The 20,585-nt window shown below is 37.3% G+C and overlaps 1 protein-coding gene across 3 annotated transcripts in view; it reads right to left on the reverse strand.

The window, feature by feature from the left end:
• The window catches only part of CRB1 (crumbs cell polarity complex component 1), a gene marked incomplete at both ends in the record, with an annotated part of 205,899 nt that overhangs the window by 110,058 nt on the left and 75,256 nt on the right, over positions 1-20,585 (reverse strand). For 2 of the 3 annotated variants that reach the window (XM_080824426.1, XM_080824428.1), the window contains 3 exons: positions 1,973-2,155; positions 8,074-8,213; positions 11,130-11,325. In XM_080824426.1, coding sequence (XP_080680552.1) covers positions 1,973-2,155; positions 8,074-8,213; positions 11,130-11,325 — 519 coding nt within the window. The remainder of the gene's footprint in view (positions 1-1,972; positions 2,156-8,073; positions 8,214-11,129; positions 11,326-20,585) is intronic. The other variant, XM_080824427.1, reaches the window with a different exon arrangement.

The following is a 20,585-nucleotide window of genomic DNA, read 5'->3' on the forward strand; positions in this document are numbered from 1 at the left end:
CGAAGGCACGGTCCGTGAAAGAAATACTGACAAACTGAACCTCATTAAAATGTAAAACTTTTGCTTTATGAAAGACAGTGTCAAGAGAATGAGAAGACATAGGGGATCATTGTTCATAAAAACTCTTTTTATTTTAGCGACACAACAAAACTAGATTTCTCAGTCTTTGTGGTCATATGACTAAATTTGGCCAATGGAATGTGAATAGAGAGATAGCCACTACTTTTGGTATTGGCCTATAAAAACCTTCCAGATGCCATGCTCTATTTTCCTTCCCCCGCCAGTGGCCTGCTGCAGAAGAATATGATAAACTTGGAAACCACTTTTGAAGATGGAAAAAGAGAAAGAGAGAGAAGAGCCTGTGACCCTGAATCTCCCTTCAGAGGACAACTGATCATGAGAACCCATTTTGGATTTGACATCAGTGAAAAATAAGTGATTTCATTAAGCCATAGAGATGTGGGACAGCCAAGACTTCTTAACTCATATAATCATTCTTAGCAGCTCCTCGGATATTGACGCCAACACACTTTCCCAGAACATCTGACTGCCTCTCCTGTTTGGACATGCAGATGCATTGGTCAAAAATGTTCTTTTGTCCAATGAGGCAATATCTGCAGTGGCCTCTGGGTTTGACATAATTTTCTCTTTATAACCCTAAATCTAACATTTAAAAACATTTATAACTCCGCTACCTTGTTTCAAGAAGAATTTAGAGTAGCTGACAAAAAAAAAAAATACATTATACCAATATCAAATAACTTAGAAAAAAATAAGAAAAAAAGAGCAACCATAAGAAACAGAAACAGGAAATTTAAATAATCCCAGGTAAGGTAAATACATAAATATGTTCCAGAAAAAAGCTAATGCTGTAGAACCCACATTAACCAATAAGATTTCTAGCCACCTACATAATTGGGAAATATGATATATGAAATTATTTCATGTTTTTTATCATTTATTAAGATTTATCTGCATGCCTTTTTACTAAGGGAAAAAGAAAGAAAGCTAGAAGTTGTTCAGGAAAAATACTACTTATCCTGACCTTGAGGAGATTTTTCTCCTATGTGTTCTGATAGAGAGGACGGTGAATAAGAAACTCTCTCCTATAGCAAACACTGCCATGAATCAAAAGATTAAATTTCTCAAGTGAAACACAAAAAGGAATAGTAAATGGAGACAGACACCCACCCTCCTCTTTTTTCTTGTTCCTCATTTACTATTCTCAGAAATCTTTAATAACAATTGAAATATTTTCCTGAGATATCAATTAATCTATTGAGAAAGAAATAAGATAGAAAGGTAGATTGTAATTAGTTTTCTCAGTGGTATCTATGCAGTTGTAGGTCAGTTGCTACTCATTACCAAATATGGGGACTGTCTCCAAACTTCTTTTTGTTTAATCTCCAAACTTCTGAAATTTTTCAGAACATGGAAGCAGACACAAATACAACTGCTCATTGGAAAGTATACATGCAAACTTCCTCTGAGTTTCAGAGTAAGAATGCTGTATAAAAAGATAGAGTCACTTAACTTTGACATAAAGAACACCTTTAGCTATAAAGCAGTGAGGAAGATTACTTGAGACTAGATGATTTTTCTCAGTGTAAATATAAATAAGTGCACTAACTTTTTTTAGAGCAAATTTGAATAACGTAAAAGTTTAATATCACTGTAAAATAAAACTTCCAACATTTTCCGTTTATAAAATGAATTGGAGTTGGGTTCCAGTTCCCAGCATAATGTATAAAAACATTTCCCTCTTTTATCCTTATTTTAAACATTTTCTTCATGATTTGAAGAATTAGGGTCTATGAAACATGATATTTTTCATGCCCACAAGGGGGACCCTTTGCACCACAGCAACAGAGTTTATACTGCACAGATCTTACTGCTAATACACCATTTCATTGAATGCATGATCTGCCATAAAGTACTAGAAAGTCAAGTCCTCTCTCCTCTTTGCCCTCACCTGTGAGTCCAGCTGGACAGATACAAACATAACCTGAGGCTTCAGGGTGGCCGAATGAGGAAGGCAGCTGCACAAGGTGTCCATATTGTGTCTCTGGGGACAGCTCTACACACGTCCCACCAGACCGGCAGGGGTTCCCGTTGCATTCGTTGATATGGGTCTCACATTGGACACCCGTGTATCCTGTGGGATAAAAGTTCAGAGAAGCAGCTGAGTCAAAACTCCTCCATCAGAGTTTATGCCTGAAAGGAAGCTGACCACCGTGCTGGTACCAATTAACAAGACCATGTGCTGCCCTCAAGGAGCTAACAGGGGGAATCTGTAAGAGAAGCTTTCCTTGTCAACAGCAGTAGCAAAGGAATCATGTGTACCATATTGACCAATATTTTTTAAAAAAATATTTGATTAATAAGGTAAAATGGGACTTCAGGATAACTTCGATTTCCTGATTATTTTAAAGACTCCATTTCCTCAGATATTCCAATTGAATTTTTAGCAAGAAAATAATATTTTTTAAGAAAATAGCCAAAAAGAAAAAAAAAAAAAGAAAATAGCCAAAAAGTCAGTAGAAACTACATAGCCAGCCCTAAATTCTTTTCTTAGAACTCAAAGCAAACGCAAATGATTACTTCTTCACACTGAGTTAGACAGAATACAAAATTATTTTGTATTTAAATGGATTTAGCTGGGTCATTTTATTAAGGATAAGAATAAAAACAAAACATTTAGTACTTTATAAAAAATTTAAATATTAAATATAAAAGACAGTCCATGCCAGAACTATTTATTTGGCTTTACATACATGTGCACCTATTTTAAAAAAACAATATATATACTCATAAATACAGTCTTATTGTGTGCATATTAACCTAACTGGAATCGTACACATCCTTCTGTAATTTACTTTTTTCACTCCCTCGCACAATCTATCCATGTTAGTAATATAGATCTAACTCATAATTTTAAACTATTCCAAGTATTCTGTAACATGGAAATACCATAGTTTAACCATAGTTTAATTATATATGCATGCTTCTGTGAATATCTGGGTGTAACACTGGGGTCTTTACGTAGGATGGACTTTCTGAGTTATAGATTATGTACATTTTTTATTTTAATAGACACTGATAAACACCTCTGGAGTAGTTGTGCCATCTATATACTTACTAGCACTGGATGAAGAGGCATATAGTTCCAAACTTGCCAAAAATTGCTATTACCAAGTACAATGTTTTACCTATTAGTTGGGTTTTTAAAAAATCGTATTTCATTAATGTTTGGGTTTACATTTTCCCCAGTTACTATTGAATTTAACATGCTTTTGGATTTTTCAAACTCATTTCATATCAGTTTCCTGTTTTTCCCATTAGACTGTCTTTCTGATTGGTTTATAAGATGATTTACATAGCATGATACATACATAAGCTGAAATAGGAAGTTCTTAAAGAACATAATTTGACTTATAATACAAGTGACTTCACAGTCAACTAAAGATCTTTGCACTGTCACTTAACTCTGCTGAGAAATATGTTTTTAAAATGAAATTTACAATCCAAAATTATAAAACCTATAAATCTGATCACGGTATTTCTTTACTTTAAAATCATTCAGTGGCTTCTGCTTTCCTACAAAATAAATTCAAAATCCTTAACCTGAAATGCCCTTTATTATCTGGCCCCATTCCCATCTCTACATTCTTTCCCTAGAATGTTTTGTTCCCTGGGGCCTTTATGACAGGGTTTCCTCGCCTAGAAAATGCTCCTCCAAGACTGTGGTTGGCTAAGTCTCAGTTTTGAGACTTAATCTTGTATGACTGTCTTGGAACGGCTTTTTCTCCTGAAGATATTTAAGTAAAATCCCTTTGTTTTCTCTCATATCACGCAGTTATTTTTTTCATTGCTCATACAATAATTTATTATTTTTGTTATTGTTTTTATGTATAGTGTGTCCCTCAATAGACCTTAAGCTCCAAAACAGCGAGGACTATTTTTTATTTATTTGCCACTCTAATACCGAGCAATGCATAAATAGTAGACTTTCAATCAATGACTGAATGAGAGCCAAAGAGTAATAATCAACAGTTTAGATTACAATTCTAGTTTAGCAAGTAAATTGGAGAATTGACTATTAATAAGCAAATAATGAGGATGTGATATGATTACTCATTTTGTAATTTAAATAAAAGCCTTAATGGGGTCATATGTCAAATCATAACCACAACACAAATTCTGTTGCTCAACAGTATAATATCTTTGTCACATATGACCCTTGAGGTCTTTCTCAACTATTTGAAGAAGAAACTTCCAGATGAAAAAGAAAATAAAAAGCACATTCAGATCAAATCCCACAATCCTTTGTGGTGACTCTCCCCCTACCAAGAACCCTAGTTAATGGTTCTTGGTTCTTGGTTCCAAAGTTCTCTCTCTCTCTCTCTCTTTTTTTTTTTTTTATTAAGATTTTATTTGTTTATTTGACAGAGAGAGATCACAAGTAGGCAGAGAGGCAGGCAGAGAGAGAGGAAGGGAAGCAGGTTCCTTGCTGAGCAGAGAGCCTGATGCGGGGCTCGATCCCAGGACCTGAGATCATGACCTGAGCTGAAGGCAGAGGCTTTAACCCACTGAGCCACTCAGGTATCCCTTAAACCCACTTTTTCATAAATTTTTATAAAGTGGTATTCCTTGTGCTACACTGAACTTATTGAAGAAAGCTCCAACTATTTTCAATTTTCTTCTCAGTTTAAGTCTCAAGTCTCATACCCAGGCCAGGTTACGAAGTAATTTAAAACCTTCATAAATCCTTTCTTGCTTTCTGACTCATGCATGATCCTATTCCTATAGTGAACATTAGGAAGGTTCTGATTTATGGTTTTCCCAGTCCTGTCCCCACCACTGGGGCCCTGTGGGAATTCTGTTTGCTGCTCCCTTTAACCATGTATATAAATAGACTCCTTCAGTGAAGGCTATATTCAATAGTTTTAATAAGTTCTTCTACAAAACTTTGTATAAAGGAACAATATGATATTGAGTCAAGTCCCCAGGGTTCTTATGTTTTTCTTTTCTTTTTTTAAACAAATCCAATCTTACCTGGGTAACAAGAAAAAATTTAAGATAAGCATTTAAGATGACTGATACTTCTTGTAATTAATTACTTTTGAAGTGAGGACCCCAGTGGTGGATTCTTGCCATTGCCTTCAGTTGTGGTGGTCTTGTAATCCAAAGGAATGGTCTCTTTTTCTTAGATACAGGGTAGTCTGAAGCATTAAATCTTCTCTTTATATATAACAGTAAGAATAGGATACAAAGACATTCTGAAATTTTCTGTCTAGGCAAAATCACCATCATCCAGTAACCCAAGAAAGAAATTCAAGCAGAACTGTCCTTGGGCTATGCCCCTTTCTTAATTCCCACATCATAGCTGCCCTCTCAAGAGTCTCAGAGCTGTCCATTCCCTCATCCCCACCCTTAACCCTATAGTCAATAGTTCTGGCAAATAGCCTTATCTCTTGTTTAAACTACTGGAGAACTTTTTTGTTGTTTTTTTTTTACTAGAATCGGTGCCTTTTGTTTTATTTCTCTCCATCATCTTCCACTCACTCTCACTTCCTTACAGAAAGTTATTACTAAATCTGCAGGCCAGATTATGCTGCATCTCTGTCCCATAGTGTTCCGGGAAGACAAGCAGCATTGTGATCTGGCTTGAGTCTTGTCTTGTTCCCCAAGCTCAATGCTCTACCACCAGCGCTATGTGGTCCAGCATTTTGGAACAGTCACTCAAAGTTCTACAACTGGATATGCTCTTTTCCATGTGTGCCTATAGCCCTTTCTTCTGTCTTCCTTTCCCTTCCTCTCTTCTTTCCTTAAATCAATTATGAGCTACTACGTGCCAGCCACAGGGTCTCTTAATTTTGGTACCTAGTTAACATTTATTGAGTGCTTACTATGGTCTAGGCTGATGTAGGAACTTCATGTATATTACTGGATTTCTTTCTAAAGTAATTCTACAAAGTGAATATTATTATCATCTTTGCTTTATAGATGAAGAAACCAAGGCTCAGAGCAGTGAAGTAACTTCTCCAAAGTCACACAGTTAGTGAGTACATTTCTGGGATATGCTTCGTGATCTTTCAAATTTTCTAAAATGGGGCCTACTGGATCAGGCCATCTCTATACTTCTTCTCCCCTTATTCCCTGTTATAGAATCTATCTTAACCTTTTACTGTACCAAAAATTGTACTATGCACATTTTTTTACACTCTCTCTCTACTAGAATTTAAATTCTTTGGAAGAAGGGACCATGTCTTTTTGATTCCCAGACCCCTGAAACATATAAATGGTACTGCAATCCATGTGGCTTAAATGATTGAATCCATGAATGAATAGAACCCATATTGATTTGTCTCTCTCTCTCTCTTTTTTTTTTTTTAGATAGGTCTTCTTAACTGCCTGACTTCATTACAAACCCTCTAGAGAACAGAAACCATTCTCATATGTAATTCCTACCTCCTGTTGTAGAACCTGGTACATGATAACAGTTGCTTTTTTTGAGTACCTAATATGTTCCAGGCCCTATTTTTATAATTTTATTCTTCATAATAATACAAGTCATTTTTTCACCCCTCATTTGCAGATGAGGAACTTAAGAATTGAGAGGTAACCACCTTAGTTCACTCAGTTAATAAGGGATAGATTTGTTCTAGTCCCAAATTGTCTACTCTACCCATATCCAGATAGAATCTTGTACAGAGTGTTAATTGAGTGTTGGGTGTTGATTGATCACAAGAAAGTGAAAAGACACATTTTGGATTATTTTCATTATTTAAATTAAACCATTGACCAAAGGGCAAAAAACAGGCCCTATTCGTTTTCTGGAAGTGGGTAGACGCATGACTCCTAAAGATTCCTGAGCCACAGAATTCAGAGCTTCCTTTTACACTTTCACATTTTTTTTTTAAAGATTTATTTATTTGACAGAGATCACAAGTAGGCAGAGAGGCAGGCAGAGAGAGAGGGGGAAGCAGGCTCCCCGCTGAGCAGAGAACCCCGATGTGGGGCTCAATCCCAGGAACATGGGATCATGACCTGAGCCGAAGGCAGAGGCTTTAACCCACTGAGCCACCCAGGCGCCCCTCACATTTGTTTTTTACCTACAAAATATATGCAGCCAAAGCATGCTAAATGTCCCTTAGACAATGAGATGCCTTTCAATGGGAAGCTAACAACTGGATTGACCTCAGTCTCCATGTTTCCTCCCCAACCACAGGATTATTTTTTCTTTAGACAGTAAAATGAAAGGGAGAAATGGATAGATGCTCGGTAAGCTTTAAACAGCTAGATTCGAAATAATCATAAGTTTATCATTTTTTACTATAGGATCAAGAAAGAGGAGATAATACTCTTTTATTCTTATCAATGAAATCAAAGTGAGAATTAGTTTAAAAATATGTCAAGCAGGTTTTTTTTTGCCAAAATTAACATCAATATTTAAAGATGACTTGTTGACTTGAGTGTTATGTAATGTTTTCTACTGATTCTGGTATCACCTCTACACTCAGCTTAATTGTGTAATTTTTAGTTGTGGTTTATGTATATTAAACTTGTAATCTCACTTATAATATAAATGCCTAGGAGAATACACCCATTTCTGGAATATTCTATATCCCCTATGGGGACCATCATAATTATGTTGACTGACTCCATGAATTATAATATAATCTCCTAGGATTTTAATACTGTTTCACGAGTTTCCATATATTCTAGGTATTACGGAAAACATCTTGGAAGAAAAGGAAGCATCTTCAAGTGAATTTTTCTCCATGAAGACCATGCTGAAATTGACTCTTCTACTCATTTTTTCCTCTCCATTTTTTCTAGAAACTTCTGATGATTGGGCAGCTTGGTAACCTACTTTAGATAATGCATAGTGTAGCAATAGGTATGTGTGAACAATGAAGGATACAATTAAATTAAACAATGATAAGTAGAAGAAAGAGTTGGTTTTATACTTTTAACAATAAGAATTTTTAGTTCGTATTTGCTATAAGTGATTTGTTTCTATTCTAAGCTTCCCCCCCCCACCCCAAAAGGAAGATATTTGTCACTTACCAGGCCAGCAGTGACAAGTGTAATTGTCAGCACTGTCCTCACATGTAGCGTTATTATGACAGGGTTTTGACCAACACAGAGGCATCAGGGTCTCACAATGTGTCCCTGTGAATCCACTACCCGTGCAGTTACAGCTATAGCTGGAGAGTAAAATGAAATTTTCACATCAACTCTTGGTCATATCGAGATCAAATATCGTTATTCTATCTCTTCCCCTGGCCATCTGAGACCCAAGGCATGGTTTTAATACTTATAGCAAGAACTCTAGGGAATCATCTCTATAAGCCTGAAAACATTATGTATTTCCATACTAATATCTGATTATCTTTTTAAATTTATAGTATGGCTTCCTGCAAAATGATTGGGAAACCATGATGATTTACTTCAGTTTTCTCATCCATAAATTGAAGATAATAATACCTAGGTCAAGGGTTATTGTGATAATTAAATGTGCATAAAAAGAATAGACACAGTATCTGAAGCATCAGAAAAATACTGAATTACTACTAAGTAGGACTAAATAAAGTTGTTAGTATTTATGAAGGCAATAGAGAATGATTTATACCACTGTGTCATTCTTTTATATATACAGCCCACTAATAAGGTCCCTTATGAAAAATGAAACAATAAATTATTTAAAAAACAGGAAAAGCCCTCGTTATATGAACTGTGACTTATGTTCTCTTATGTTTACGTTACAGAAATATTTGAGTCTTGCTCTGTCTAACCATTCACTGGTTGAGTGAGATTATCTGACAGATTCAGAACACAAATCTGATGGAGAAAGTTGTTGACTTTATCAAGAGGAGTCTTTTAATTTAGATGGGGTCTCCTCACGGGCTTAGTACTGTAAAAAGATGGGCTTGCACACTCAACTTGGATAAAATGAAGGTCTGGAGGAAAGAATGCCCATGAATATATAAAGAGTTGGAGTCCTGTCCATTATGGTTTGTCTGTATATTTACCACCAAATACAGAGACTAAGATTTCACTAAGGAAATTGAAATACTAGCAAATGTAATAAATTACTATAATTTTGGTATGTATTACTAGTGATAAATCCTCTTATTAATTAAAAACATTTACCAAAAATCTACTATATACAAGACGTTAGAGACAAGAGCCATGAACTTAGGCTGACTAGTGGATCTCAATTCCTAGAATTAGAGACTCTATGGGCACATTCCTTTGGTCTGCAAGAACCTATTTTCTGTGTGTGTGTGTGTGTGTGTGTGTGTGTGTGTGTGTGTGTGTAGTTTCTGACTTTCCCATTAACCTCATAGCAAATGTGGTACTTTCTTGTTGTGGGAAATCAAAATCAGGTTGTACTTATTGACCTTGGGGTTATCTTCTCAAAATTTAGGTAGTAAGAGAAATAAGGGTAAAATAAAAAAGTTATTCATGGCACATGAGTTGAAGACATGAAAGGTAGCAGGAGTCAGCCTTGTTCTGCTTGCATTTCCATAGGAAGCAAAAGCTTTGTGTGTTTTCTGTCTGATGCTTTGTGGAGACAGCAAAGCATGGATGGAAGGAGCACCTGCTCCTCCTCTGGACTGCCTGTATGGAAACTTGCATTCTGGTGTGTGTTCATGTTGGTCAGTAACCTGCCTTCAGGAATGTAGATTCTTGACCCTGGAAGATGATTTGGGTAAAACTGAAAGTCAGAGGCAAGATGTGGAATGTGATTAGAAGTTAGGCTTTACAATTTACAAAAGAAATATACATCTACATTGTCCTATTTATTTTTTTAAAAAGATTTATTTATTTATTTGGGAGGGGGAAGGAGGAAAGGCAGAAGAAGAGAGAGAATGTTAAGCAGACCCCACTCGGGCTCAGTCCCATGACCCTGAGATCATGACCTGAGCCTAAACCAAGAGTTGGGTCATTTAACCAAGTATGCCACCCAGGCACCCCATATTGTTCTATTTAAAATTGTATCATTTTGCTGATAGTTGAAATACACGTGCCCCTTTTGAGTCTGATTCTCTTTGAAACTCAGATTTGGGATAAATTCTATCTTTTTAAATAAAAGATAATTGGATTCTAGTCCTTCCTTTGCAAACAATTAACTGTGTGAACTTGTGGGAGTCACCTAACTTCCCTGAGCTTTAGACACCTTGATGTAATGGGAGATTATTAATGCTCACCTTGCCTTCCAGTGAGCTGTTGAAGGACCCAATAAGACATTAAGTACTAATGCTGTTCAAATTGTTACACATGTGATAACTCAATATTTGTGTTAAAATAGGTATCAGGGGCGCCTGGGTGGCTCAGTCGGTTAAGCCTCCAACTCTTGATCTCAGCTCAGGTCATGATCTCAGGGTCATGAGTTCTAGCCCCATGCTGGGCTCCATGCTGGATGTGGAGCCTACTAAAAAAAAATTAGGTATCAGAAAGTTCTCTAAAATATTTTATACCAATTCAACTACCATTACCTAAATTTATTGTATGTATCATATTAAGGTGTTATTTGTTTGTTTTTTTATTTTACTGAAAAACCAATGATAGAATCTGCTTTGGAGCAGAATTACATGGCTACTTCTCGCCATTCTACTCTTTCAACAGTTTTCACCCAATTCCCAAAAAACCTGAAAATTCAAGATATAATCAATTTCATACCACTGCCTTTTCCAACAGTGTTTTTATATAAAATTCCTGAAGAATTTCTATTTTACCACTTGATTTATATGCTTGTTATTATGTAAATACAACCTAATATTTACTTACAGAATGATCTCTAGCTTTGTTTTTGCACCTTCCCTATCTACAACAGGTTTAACTCATGGAATTTAAAAGCTGGCATTTTTCTGTATCATAAAAGTTCTAAACGATTATGAGAGTGACTCGGAAAATCCTCACTCTTGGGACAAATGTCCTCCAAAGGATGCATTTTTAAAGTAAAACCTGAATGTTACTACTTGTTGTCCCTTAAAGGGTAAAACAATATGAACATTTTCGGCCAAGGACATGAGCTCTCCAAACTCCCCAGAGTGGTGTAATAGCTGTTGGTCCATGAGTTCTCTCTAAGCCAATCACCCAAACAGGAGAAAACGTACCTGCTGTGCCCATCTACGCACAGCCCTCCATGGAGGCACGGCTGACTGGCACATTCATCGGTATTGAGTTCACAGTGTTCACCTACGAATCCAGGGGGACAGTCACAGAAATAGGCCCCCAGAGCATCCCGACAAGTTGCACCGTTTCGGCAGGGCTGGGACCGACATTCATCAAATTCCATTTCACAGTTCACACCTTTTAAGAGAGTCAGCACAGAAAAAAGGAAAAGTTTTAGCGCAGCATTCATATTTTAGCTCTTTGCCAGTTCTTTATTTACCAGAGCGCTTGTCAAATGTTATGTTACCCAAAATAATTTTCCTCCTTAATTGTAATTGATATTAACTTCCTGGCACACTTGTGGGAAGTTGCACAATGCACAGCAGCTGTTACTTACAAAGAGCTGTTGCATACAACAGCTTGTGGCTCTTTAGTCTGTTTAAACAAGTCATTTTTAGAACAAAGTTACTGTTAACTGTACTTTTGTTGGAAGCTTAAAAGGGACTGGTCAATGTTTTCAAATTATTTTTAAACAGTTAGTTCGCCATCATGTAAAGAAGTGGGTAAGAGCTCAGACTCCAAAGTCAAACAAGCTGAGTTGGGATCTTGGCATGGCCACTTATTAGCCGTGTGACCTTGAACTATTCTTAACCTTTCCGTATCTCAGTTTCTGCACCTGAAAAATGGGACCACCACTTGTAATTACCTCACAATTACAATGTGTTCTAAAGTGCTTATGATAGTAGGTGAACATACTAAATGTCATTAGAAGAAAAAAAACCAATACTTGTTCTTTCAACATTTATTGTACAAATACAATGTGCAATTAATTCCTTAAGTGCTCCTTCTGCAGAGGCTTTTTTTTTTAATTTAAATTTTCTGTAGTGTTGTAAAATACTACTTTCAATTAGGAAATCAGTTTCTGATTTAAACTTAATATAATTAGTGGCACTATTAGGAGCTACTTTATTTTAAGGTAATGTTACATTAAAATATATGTATTTATTCCCCTCAAAATAGTAAGTGAAAATTATTTAGTATGCAAAGAAGTCTAAGATTTACAAAAGTAGTCACATGGGACAAACTACCCTACTGAATCCGTCAAAATAATATTTGATAGACAATAGTCAAATTTGCATACGTTTTAAAAGATGCAAAATGGAGAGTATCTATTTTTACATATCTTTATTTCTATGCCTATAACTCAGGATAATAAATTATGTATTAAAATGATATTGAAGGATTTTAAAATGACTCAGAAGTTATTAATAGTTTGATTATGTGCCTCCTTTCCTGACAACAAAAGTGGTTGAATATTCTAACATTGCTGACCATTTACAACTGTGACTAGATTCTGTAAATACCTAAGTTGAAAGGGATGCCAGCATATTAAATTTGGTTGTTTTTTTTTAAGAAGAAAAAAACTTAAAAATTAAATTTTACGTCGATAAGAATAGAAAGCTGTGGAACAGTAGTATTTGTTGCAAGGTAAATGGCTTGCCGTGTGAGGCCTGGCCACTTCTTACCCAGTCTAGGAATGAGATCAATCATAGCTGTTGTATTTGGCATTAGTAATGTCAAGAGAAGGAACACTGAACTGGCCGGTAGAAGACCTACATTCTCATTCTTACTCTCTCTGAAATGGCTTTTCAGCAGTATTTTAGTATCTCTATTTCTGCCATGCAAAATAAATGACAATAGATATCTCTATTTCCCAAGAATGTGAGATAAAAATAATAAGTTCTTTAAAAAATTTTTTCCTCAAAAAACAGACTGAGGGTTGCTGGGGGGAGGGGGGATGGGAGAGGGTGGTGGGGAAATGGACATTGGGGAGGGTATGTGCTATGATGAGTGCTGTGAAATGTGTAAACCTGGCGATTCACAGACCTGTACCCCTGGGGATAAAAATACATTATATGTTTATTAAAATAAATTAAATTAAATTAAAATTTAAAAAATTTTTTTCTTATAATTATTTTTTTAACATATATAGCAGCTCATATGGTAAGGGGTTAGCCTTCAGTAATTATAAGGCACAAAATTACCTCCCTGAAATGACAATAATCAATCCTAACTTTAAGAAGAATGAACTATGCCCACCCAAGAATATGTGGTCATTGTGGGTTCCCGTAGTGCTCTCTGAGCAGCGGGCAACTGGCACTTAGTACCTGCCATATGCAGGCTCAAAGCATGGTGATTTCACCTGCATTCTTGCCTGTGTCCCATACCCGTCAATGGCTGTCTTTGTGCAATTCCTATCACTACATACTCCCTATGTACAATTCCCGACTACATACATATTGTCAATCCAGTTATCCAGAGTGCCTTTGCCTATGTGATGTTGGACTATGTCCTTTGGTAGTTTAATCATCTATATTTGCTGGAAAGTAGTAATATATCAAGCCAAATCAGTGGTTTAGAACTTGTTAAAGCTTTTCTAAATTTTATCTTGTAACTCAAATAAAATTCATATAGCCATCTGATATACACCCAGATTACTTCCTAGTGCTTAAGAAATACATTTTAAACCATTATTTTAAATTCTGAAGCTCCACTTATATGTTGCAGCTCAACTACGTTAGCTTTAAAGTGATCCTGATGTACAAATAAGAATGGGCTTGAGTAGTTTAGATACAGTTTAGACTCAGCTGGTTAGTTTGGGGTGATTTATTTGTATTATCTTGATATTATTTAATGATACGATTTTTACTGCATCTTATCACTACTGCTGATATAGACAAAAACTATTGGGTCAATGTCTGCATGATGCAAAAGTAGCCAGATGAAATGTGGTGAAGTACAGTCAGTTATCCAGATGTCTTTGTGTTTCCAGATGCCGGCTTCATACATAAAACATATGGATAACTAACTATGATTTTCATTTTTCATTTGGATACTTGCTGTCAATCACATGCTTACATCCACTGAATATACAATTATTCAACCTTCAAAACCATACCTGAACTGTGTGGCCCATTCTATCTGGAAACATTCACTTTATGCCTAGTGTTAGTAAGTACAGCACCATGTTATTGTAACTGTATGTGGTAATAGAAATTGAATAGAGTCACGGCGAGTAGTATTTCTGCGGCTGATTGTCTAAGAAACAGAAAATTCATAATTGTACAGTTGTTTCACAAAAATCCACCCAGGAACCAAACCAATCTGTTGGAATTCATTAATAGTTCATAGTATGAAACATAAAAAAATAGAAAGTGTGTGTGGGAGGGGGAAACAAACCACACAGGACAAGAAGAACTCTGCACCAAAAGAAGAAAGTATAGGTAGGACAGGAAAAGAAAAATCCACAGACGTCATTAGCTTTGGTAACTCATCATAACGAATACTGTGCTAATACCCACAAGGCATCCCTACATAAAAATGGGGACCTAAGGTGTCAGGTCATTAATTCCTGACAGTCCAAGATAATTTCACTCTGAACTACTCTATTTGCATTAACTGTTGAAAGAAGTTCAGAAATTTTCTCACAGCCAAATATTAACTAATATCTGCAACAACTTTGTTTTCAAATAAGGTCACAGTCTGAGGTACTTTGACGCAGGGTTTAGAACTTCAATGGAGGAATTTGTGTGTTGGGAGAGGTCAGAATTCAAGCTCAACAGACTCCTGCTTGATTTTTTTTTTTAAGATTTATTTATTTACTTGACAGAGATCACAAGTAGGCAGAGAGGCAGGCAGAGAGAGAGGTGGAAGCAGGCTCCCTGCTGAGCAGAGAGCCCGATGCGGGGCTCGATTCCAGGACCCTGAGATCATGACCTGAGCCAAAGGCAGAGGCTTTAACCCACTGAGCCACCCAGGTGCCCCAGACTCCTGCTTGATTTGTGTTTCTGTCACCATCTTCAAATTCTTAATAATTTTTGAACAATGGACCCCACATTTTTTATTTTTCAACAGAACCCACAAATTACGGAGCCTTTCTGTGTAAAGCCCTTAATTACCATTTAAACTTCTTATAAATGATATACATAGACTGAGTTCTTTTTTTTCTGACCAAAACCTGATTGATACACAGACCCGAGACAGGAAAGATCAGAGTAGAATATTCAAATGAGCAGAACTGTTCAGTTTTTGGCCCACCTCAGGTGAGAGACAAACAGAAAGTTAAAGATGTAGCAAAAATGAAGGAGGAACAGAAGCCCCAGACTCTTCATCCGCACCCTCGGTGAGCTGGGAATTTGATACTATGCCAGATAAGTGCTGGGATCCCAGGAGAGAAGTTGTCTCCACTTCCTTATAGAAATCTGGAAAGACATAAGGACACACATAATTTCCAAGCCACCATAGTACAGAATGGTAGAGCAGAGAAAACTATGTAGGATCTGGGTAGATGGAAATTAAAGAGTTTTATAGAGAACGCTAATTGAAGCATGCAAGGCGGACAAACGCTTTCGCAAATGAGTCCAGCAAATACTTTTTGTATCATGCTGAGTTAGGAAATTATAAAAACTGTACCTGCTATTATTATCTTCCTTTCTCCCCTTTTCCTTTGCCACTCATCGTGAAAGAGTAGAAAGAACATGGATTTTGTAGACAGACCACTTAGGATGAAGCTCTGCTCTGCCACTGCTAACACCAAGGTTGGATTATAGTAAATGCTCAATGAATGGTAGGTACTATCTATAATCTATAATGTATTATATCTATAATGTATTATAGATTATAGGTATTATAGGTATACAGGTATTATAGGTATAGGTATTATAGGTATATAGGTATATAGGTATTATAGGTATAGATATAGGTATAAACTATAATAGGTATTACCTATAATCTATTTTTTCTTTCCTATTCCTTCTTCAATTCCTCAGGGTAGATAGGATAAAAAAACATTTTTGAAAAGTCTTTGGAAGCAAACATATTCCTTGAAGGGAATTTGGAATAGATTCCAATTCCACTAAAACAAATAGAGATGGCATACTGGACAGATTTGGAGGAGCCACTATACTAAATATGATTTTTTTTAAAGGGCTACAATGGACATAGACGTAGCTAATGAGCAACGGTAAATATATAGCCCAAATTAGGTAGTAAATATTTGAGGTAGCTCAATCGACTTTAAATTAGGAGAAAAGAGTAGACAATGAAGGGCTCTCCAGAACGGGAAATCTTCAAGGAAATAATTGCAGGTCGAGAACAAGAAGGCTCAGAAAACAATACAGGCTCTGTATTGTTTGTAGAACAGCTCTCCACAAAGCCCAGGCTCCTAAGGAGACAGCAAGATGGAGAAGGAGCTTTGGACAGTATGAGTGTGGAGAAGCCAGGTGGTTGATACTCTGCCAAAGATGAGGTAAAAATTCAACGGAAACAAGGACACTGGAAGCTCAGAATGTGGGAACTTTGGTGGGAAAGCGGTTTGGAAGGATGAGAGGGTCCAACTTGAAACTGCACCAGGTATGGCTGTCGGGGGATAGAGAGGCAGGTCACTGAAAACAGGAAGCTCAAGAAATGCAAAAAGCATGGCCCATAAAATTCTGAAATTGCTCCCAACTGGATCTGGACAAAGTGAAAGTCTTCATTTTTGACAACTAAAAACTTTGGTAATACTTCTGGTTTCACATCTCCTCACAATTCTATCAGCACTCTCTATGCCAGTCGTATCAGATCATTTTCTTCTTCTCAAACCCGCCATACACTCTGACCTCCCAGAGCTTGGACACACCAGTTCTCTCTCTCTCTCAAAGTTTTTTTCCTACTTGTCCATCTGATGAAATCATCCTTTAAGACTTATGTTAAATGCCTCATCCTTAGTGAAGTACACTCCCCGATTTCCTTACTGGCTCCATCCTCTTGTGTTTTCATAGCATTTTCAGCATTATAGTTTATTATTTGTTACTTGCTGATCTCCAACAACTGCTTTAAGGACAAGGATCCTTCCTTATCATCAATAGTAAGAGCCGAGATTCACCGAGAGCTTATTTCACATCGGGTATTGTGCTAAGCACTTTATGTACATTATTTGATTTTGTTTGATCTTTGAAAAATTATCCACGAGGCATTATCATTATGCTCCTTTTCTTCATGATGAAACTGAAGCACAGGGGAGGTAAGAAACCTGACACAGACCAAAAGGCTAGAAAGTGGTAGAGCCGGATTCGATTAGAGACCATCTGAGTTTAGAGCCTGTGCTATTGGCCATGAGCCTGAATCACAGCCCAGGGCCTCACGTCCTTCAAGGATGTGCATCCTCAGTGTCTGGCAAACACCTGTCCCGTGACAGGTGTTCAGCACATTTTGCTGAATTGAACCAAATGTGAAGAAGTTGGCTGGGAAAGAGAAGAAGTTATTGAGAATGCTGGTAGCGTCTTGGAGGTTGGGAAATAATGGCTTGTGAGGAAAAGAAAAGAGTAGTGTAAATGAATGGTGAATCAGTGGTCTTTCAGGAGCAGGGGGGTTAGCGAGAAAGTGAACCTTCCCTCCTGGCTCTGAGAATCAAGTAAAAAACAAAACAAAACAAAACAGAAAACAAAAACAAACAAACAAAAAACAACCCTTTAAAAAGGGTTGCATAGGGGCGCCTGGGTGGCTCAGTGGGTTAAGCCTCTGCCTTCAGCTCGGGTCATGATCCCAGGGTCCTGGGATCAAGCCCCACATCGGGCTCTCTGCTCCGCAGGGAGCCTGCTTCCCCCCCCTCTCTCTGCCTGCCTCTCTGCCTACTTGTGATCTCTCTCTCTGTCAAATGAATAAATAAAATCTTAAAAAAAAAAAAAAAGGTTGCATAGAAAGTGGTTTCATCAAATTCCAGCAAAAGTGAAGGAATCAAAGGCACTTTGGAAAAGACTAAAGGGTTGTATTTATCTGACTTGTGTTTAAGAAAGACTACGAATCTAGAAGCAGGTGACCATTCTAATGAGTATCAGGAATTTTTTTCCAGTGACATCTTCACATAAGATACACATTAGCAGTCTGTAACTCTAGGCCACATTACTCTTCTGATTCCAACTATTGTAGGATGTCTTCTCCAACTATCTCAGCAGACATCATTCTACAATTCCAAATATAAACTCTCCTCAATCCACCCTCACTGATCCCCTACACCCCTATTCCTGCCAAACTTCTCTTCTCAGTGAATGGGATTATCTCCAAATCACCCAAGCCAGATTTCTAGGAGTTATCATCATCTTGTTTTTATTCCCCACATTCCAATTAGTCACCAAATCCTATCATTTCCCCCATGGAAATGGATCTAAAGGGCCATCCCCATTGTTCCAACCTTATTCAGACACTCACCATCTCTCTTCTTGTCTTACTGCTACTGACATCTCTCTTTCAAGTCATTCTCTACATTTCTGAGGGTGATCATTATAAAATACAAATCTGATTATATGATTGTCTGTGCAAAATTTAGAAACAGTTCCTCTTATCTCCAGGATAAAGCTTTCGAATGGAGTAGAAGATTCAGAAAGATGTGGACTCCATTGGGACCGCCTACAATGATGTTCCTACATCTCCACTGTCTCTCATATCTTTGGGCTGCAATAGCATTCCCCTTGCTTGTGATGTCCCACACCTCAATCCTAGCCCCCACAGTTAATTCTCATTCATTCTGAAAAATTGAGTTTGAGTATCCTATGATGCTGGACACTCTACTTAACTACTTATGTCTGCCTTGGGTGCCACTCGACAGTTCTCTTATAATCCCCTGTCATATAAAAGTACATATTATATTTTACCACAAATGCTTATTTGTTCATTTTATCTACAAAACCATCAAAGTGAATTTTTTTGTCCTTTAACACTAAGATCTATAGCATTTAGCACATATTATTAAATATAGAAAATGCTCAAAAAATAAAAGAAAAGAAAATGCTCAATGAGTTTTGAATGAATGATCCAGTCCTAGCTATGGATTAATCCATCATCTGTCCCAGAAGGCAATCTGGTCTGCCAGGACGGAGGTCCTCAATTCTTCTTTGAGCCTGGACCCACTCTAAATCAAAAGGCGTAAAGGCAAATTTATGACTTTGGCAAATATTTAAAATGAAACCCTGTTTCTGAATGACTGTGCCTTAAACTTCTGATCAGCATTAGAGATTTTGCACCTCAATATGCGTCTTTCAGCAATTATAGATCAATGGTAACATTCTGTGCCCCAAGATAGCGCCCATCATATGTTATCAGCCTGAAGCAGATCTCGTCATCGATGTTGTGCTCATCACTCATTGCAGTGGGGAGAGAATGCACAACACATGCAGTGTGCCATCGACAGACCACTCTCAACACTGTTCTCATTACCTGCAGAACCCGTGCTTTGGAAATAATAACACCTAGCTTTTAGTTATCATCCTAAGTTTCAGAGTCTGCTCAATATATTTAGTATCTAACAGGCCACTATGCATACTATTTCCTTTTGAATAAGAATTATATACACTATTCCTGCATTCTTAAAAGAATGATGCATGGTGGATTGATTACAACAATTACCCATGCAAGTCTGAACCACGTATCACTGCCAAGAGGTACTCCAGCACCCCTGACCACTACAGCTGGAGATTATATCGCCCATTCCTCTGCTAGATCATAGTTTCGACATTTTTAACATCCTCGAGCAAAGAGGCTGATGACTTCGTGCTCTGGTTAATAGTGTAAAACAAGCATCACATTGATTAGCAAGATGCCGTGGAAGATGAAAGGCAGATTTTTAATTTTCACGGGAACATCTTTGAGTTTTTACCCAGTAAGATTTCTAGCTTGTGCGATTAGGTATACCTTTTCCAAGGACGCTAAAATACCTTTTACAAAATAGTCACTTAAAGTAGATTCTATAAGCCTGGGATTCATCTCTGAAAGGTGACTGAATTTTATCCATTTGAAGACGGCTCTTTTCTCTGTCACAGGTTTAAATCTAGGAATTAGGAGCCGCTCCGTAAGCAAGCGCGTCTTGGTGTTGTATTCTATTTTAGCCACAGATTTTTTTTGTCTCCTGATATATATGAAATCAATGTAACTATCAGTGATTCATTCTGATGAAATATGAAAATGGGTTTATATTTGTATATTATTTTATACTATTTACTTACTGTATTTACTTTACCATTATTTCTTATTAGTATTATTAATACTTTATTATTACCACAAGAGTCCACTCCCTGACCTGGCCTCTCTCTGCCCCTGGACCAGGTCTCCGTGGCCTCTCATTGGATGATCCGCACGCCAGGCTACCCACCCAGCCAAGGCAAGGCAGTCATATTCCCATTAGGTTGCCTTCAGGGGACCAGGTGCCTATAGCTAGGTTAGGGATGAAATTCCATGCTTTGTTCCCTAAACTCCCTTTCCAGGGAACTGGCATCTCTCGACGGGGTTCCTCCTGCAGTCTCCAGCCACACGGAACTGCACTGCACAGCCTGTGCTGTACGGTCTTCTCTCTAGAGCTTGGGCATCTGGAGCCCTTCAGGCCTGTCACATTCTGGACAGCCCCGTGGCCCCTCTCCCCTCAGTAC

Source organism: Martes martes, assembly GCF_963455335.1.
Source record: "Martes martes genome assembly, chromosome: 15".
NCBI classification, from domain to species: domain Eukaryota; kingdom Metazoa; phylum Chordata; class Mammalia; order Carnivora; family Mustelidae; genus Martes; species Martes martes.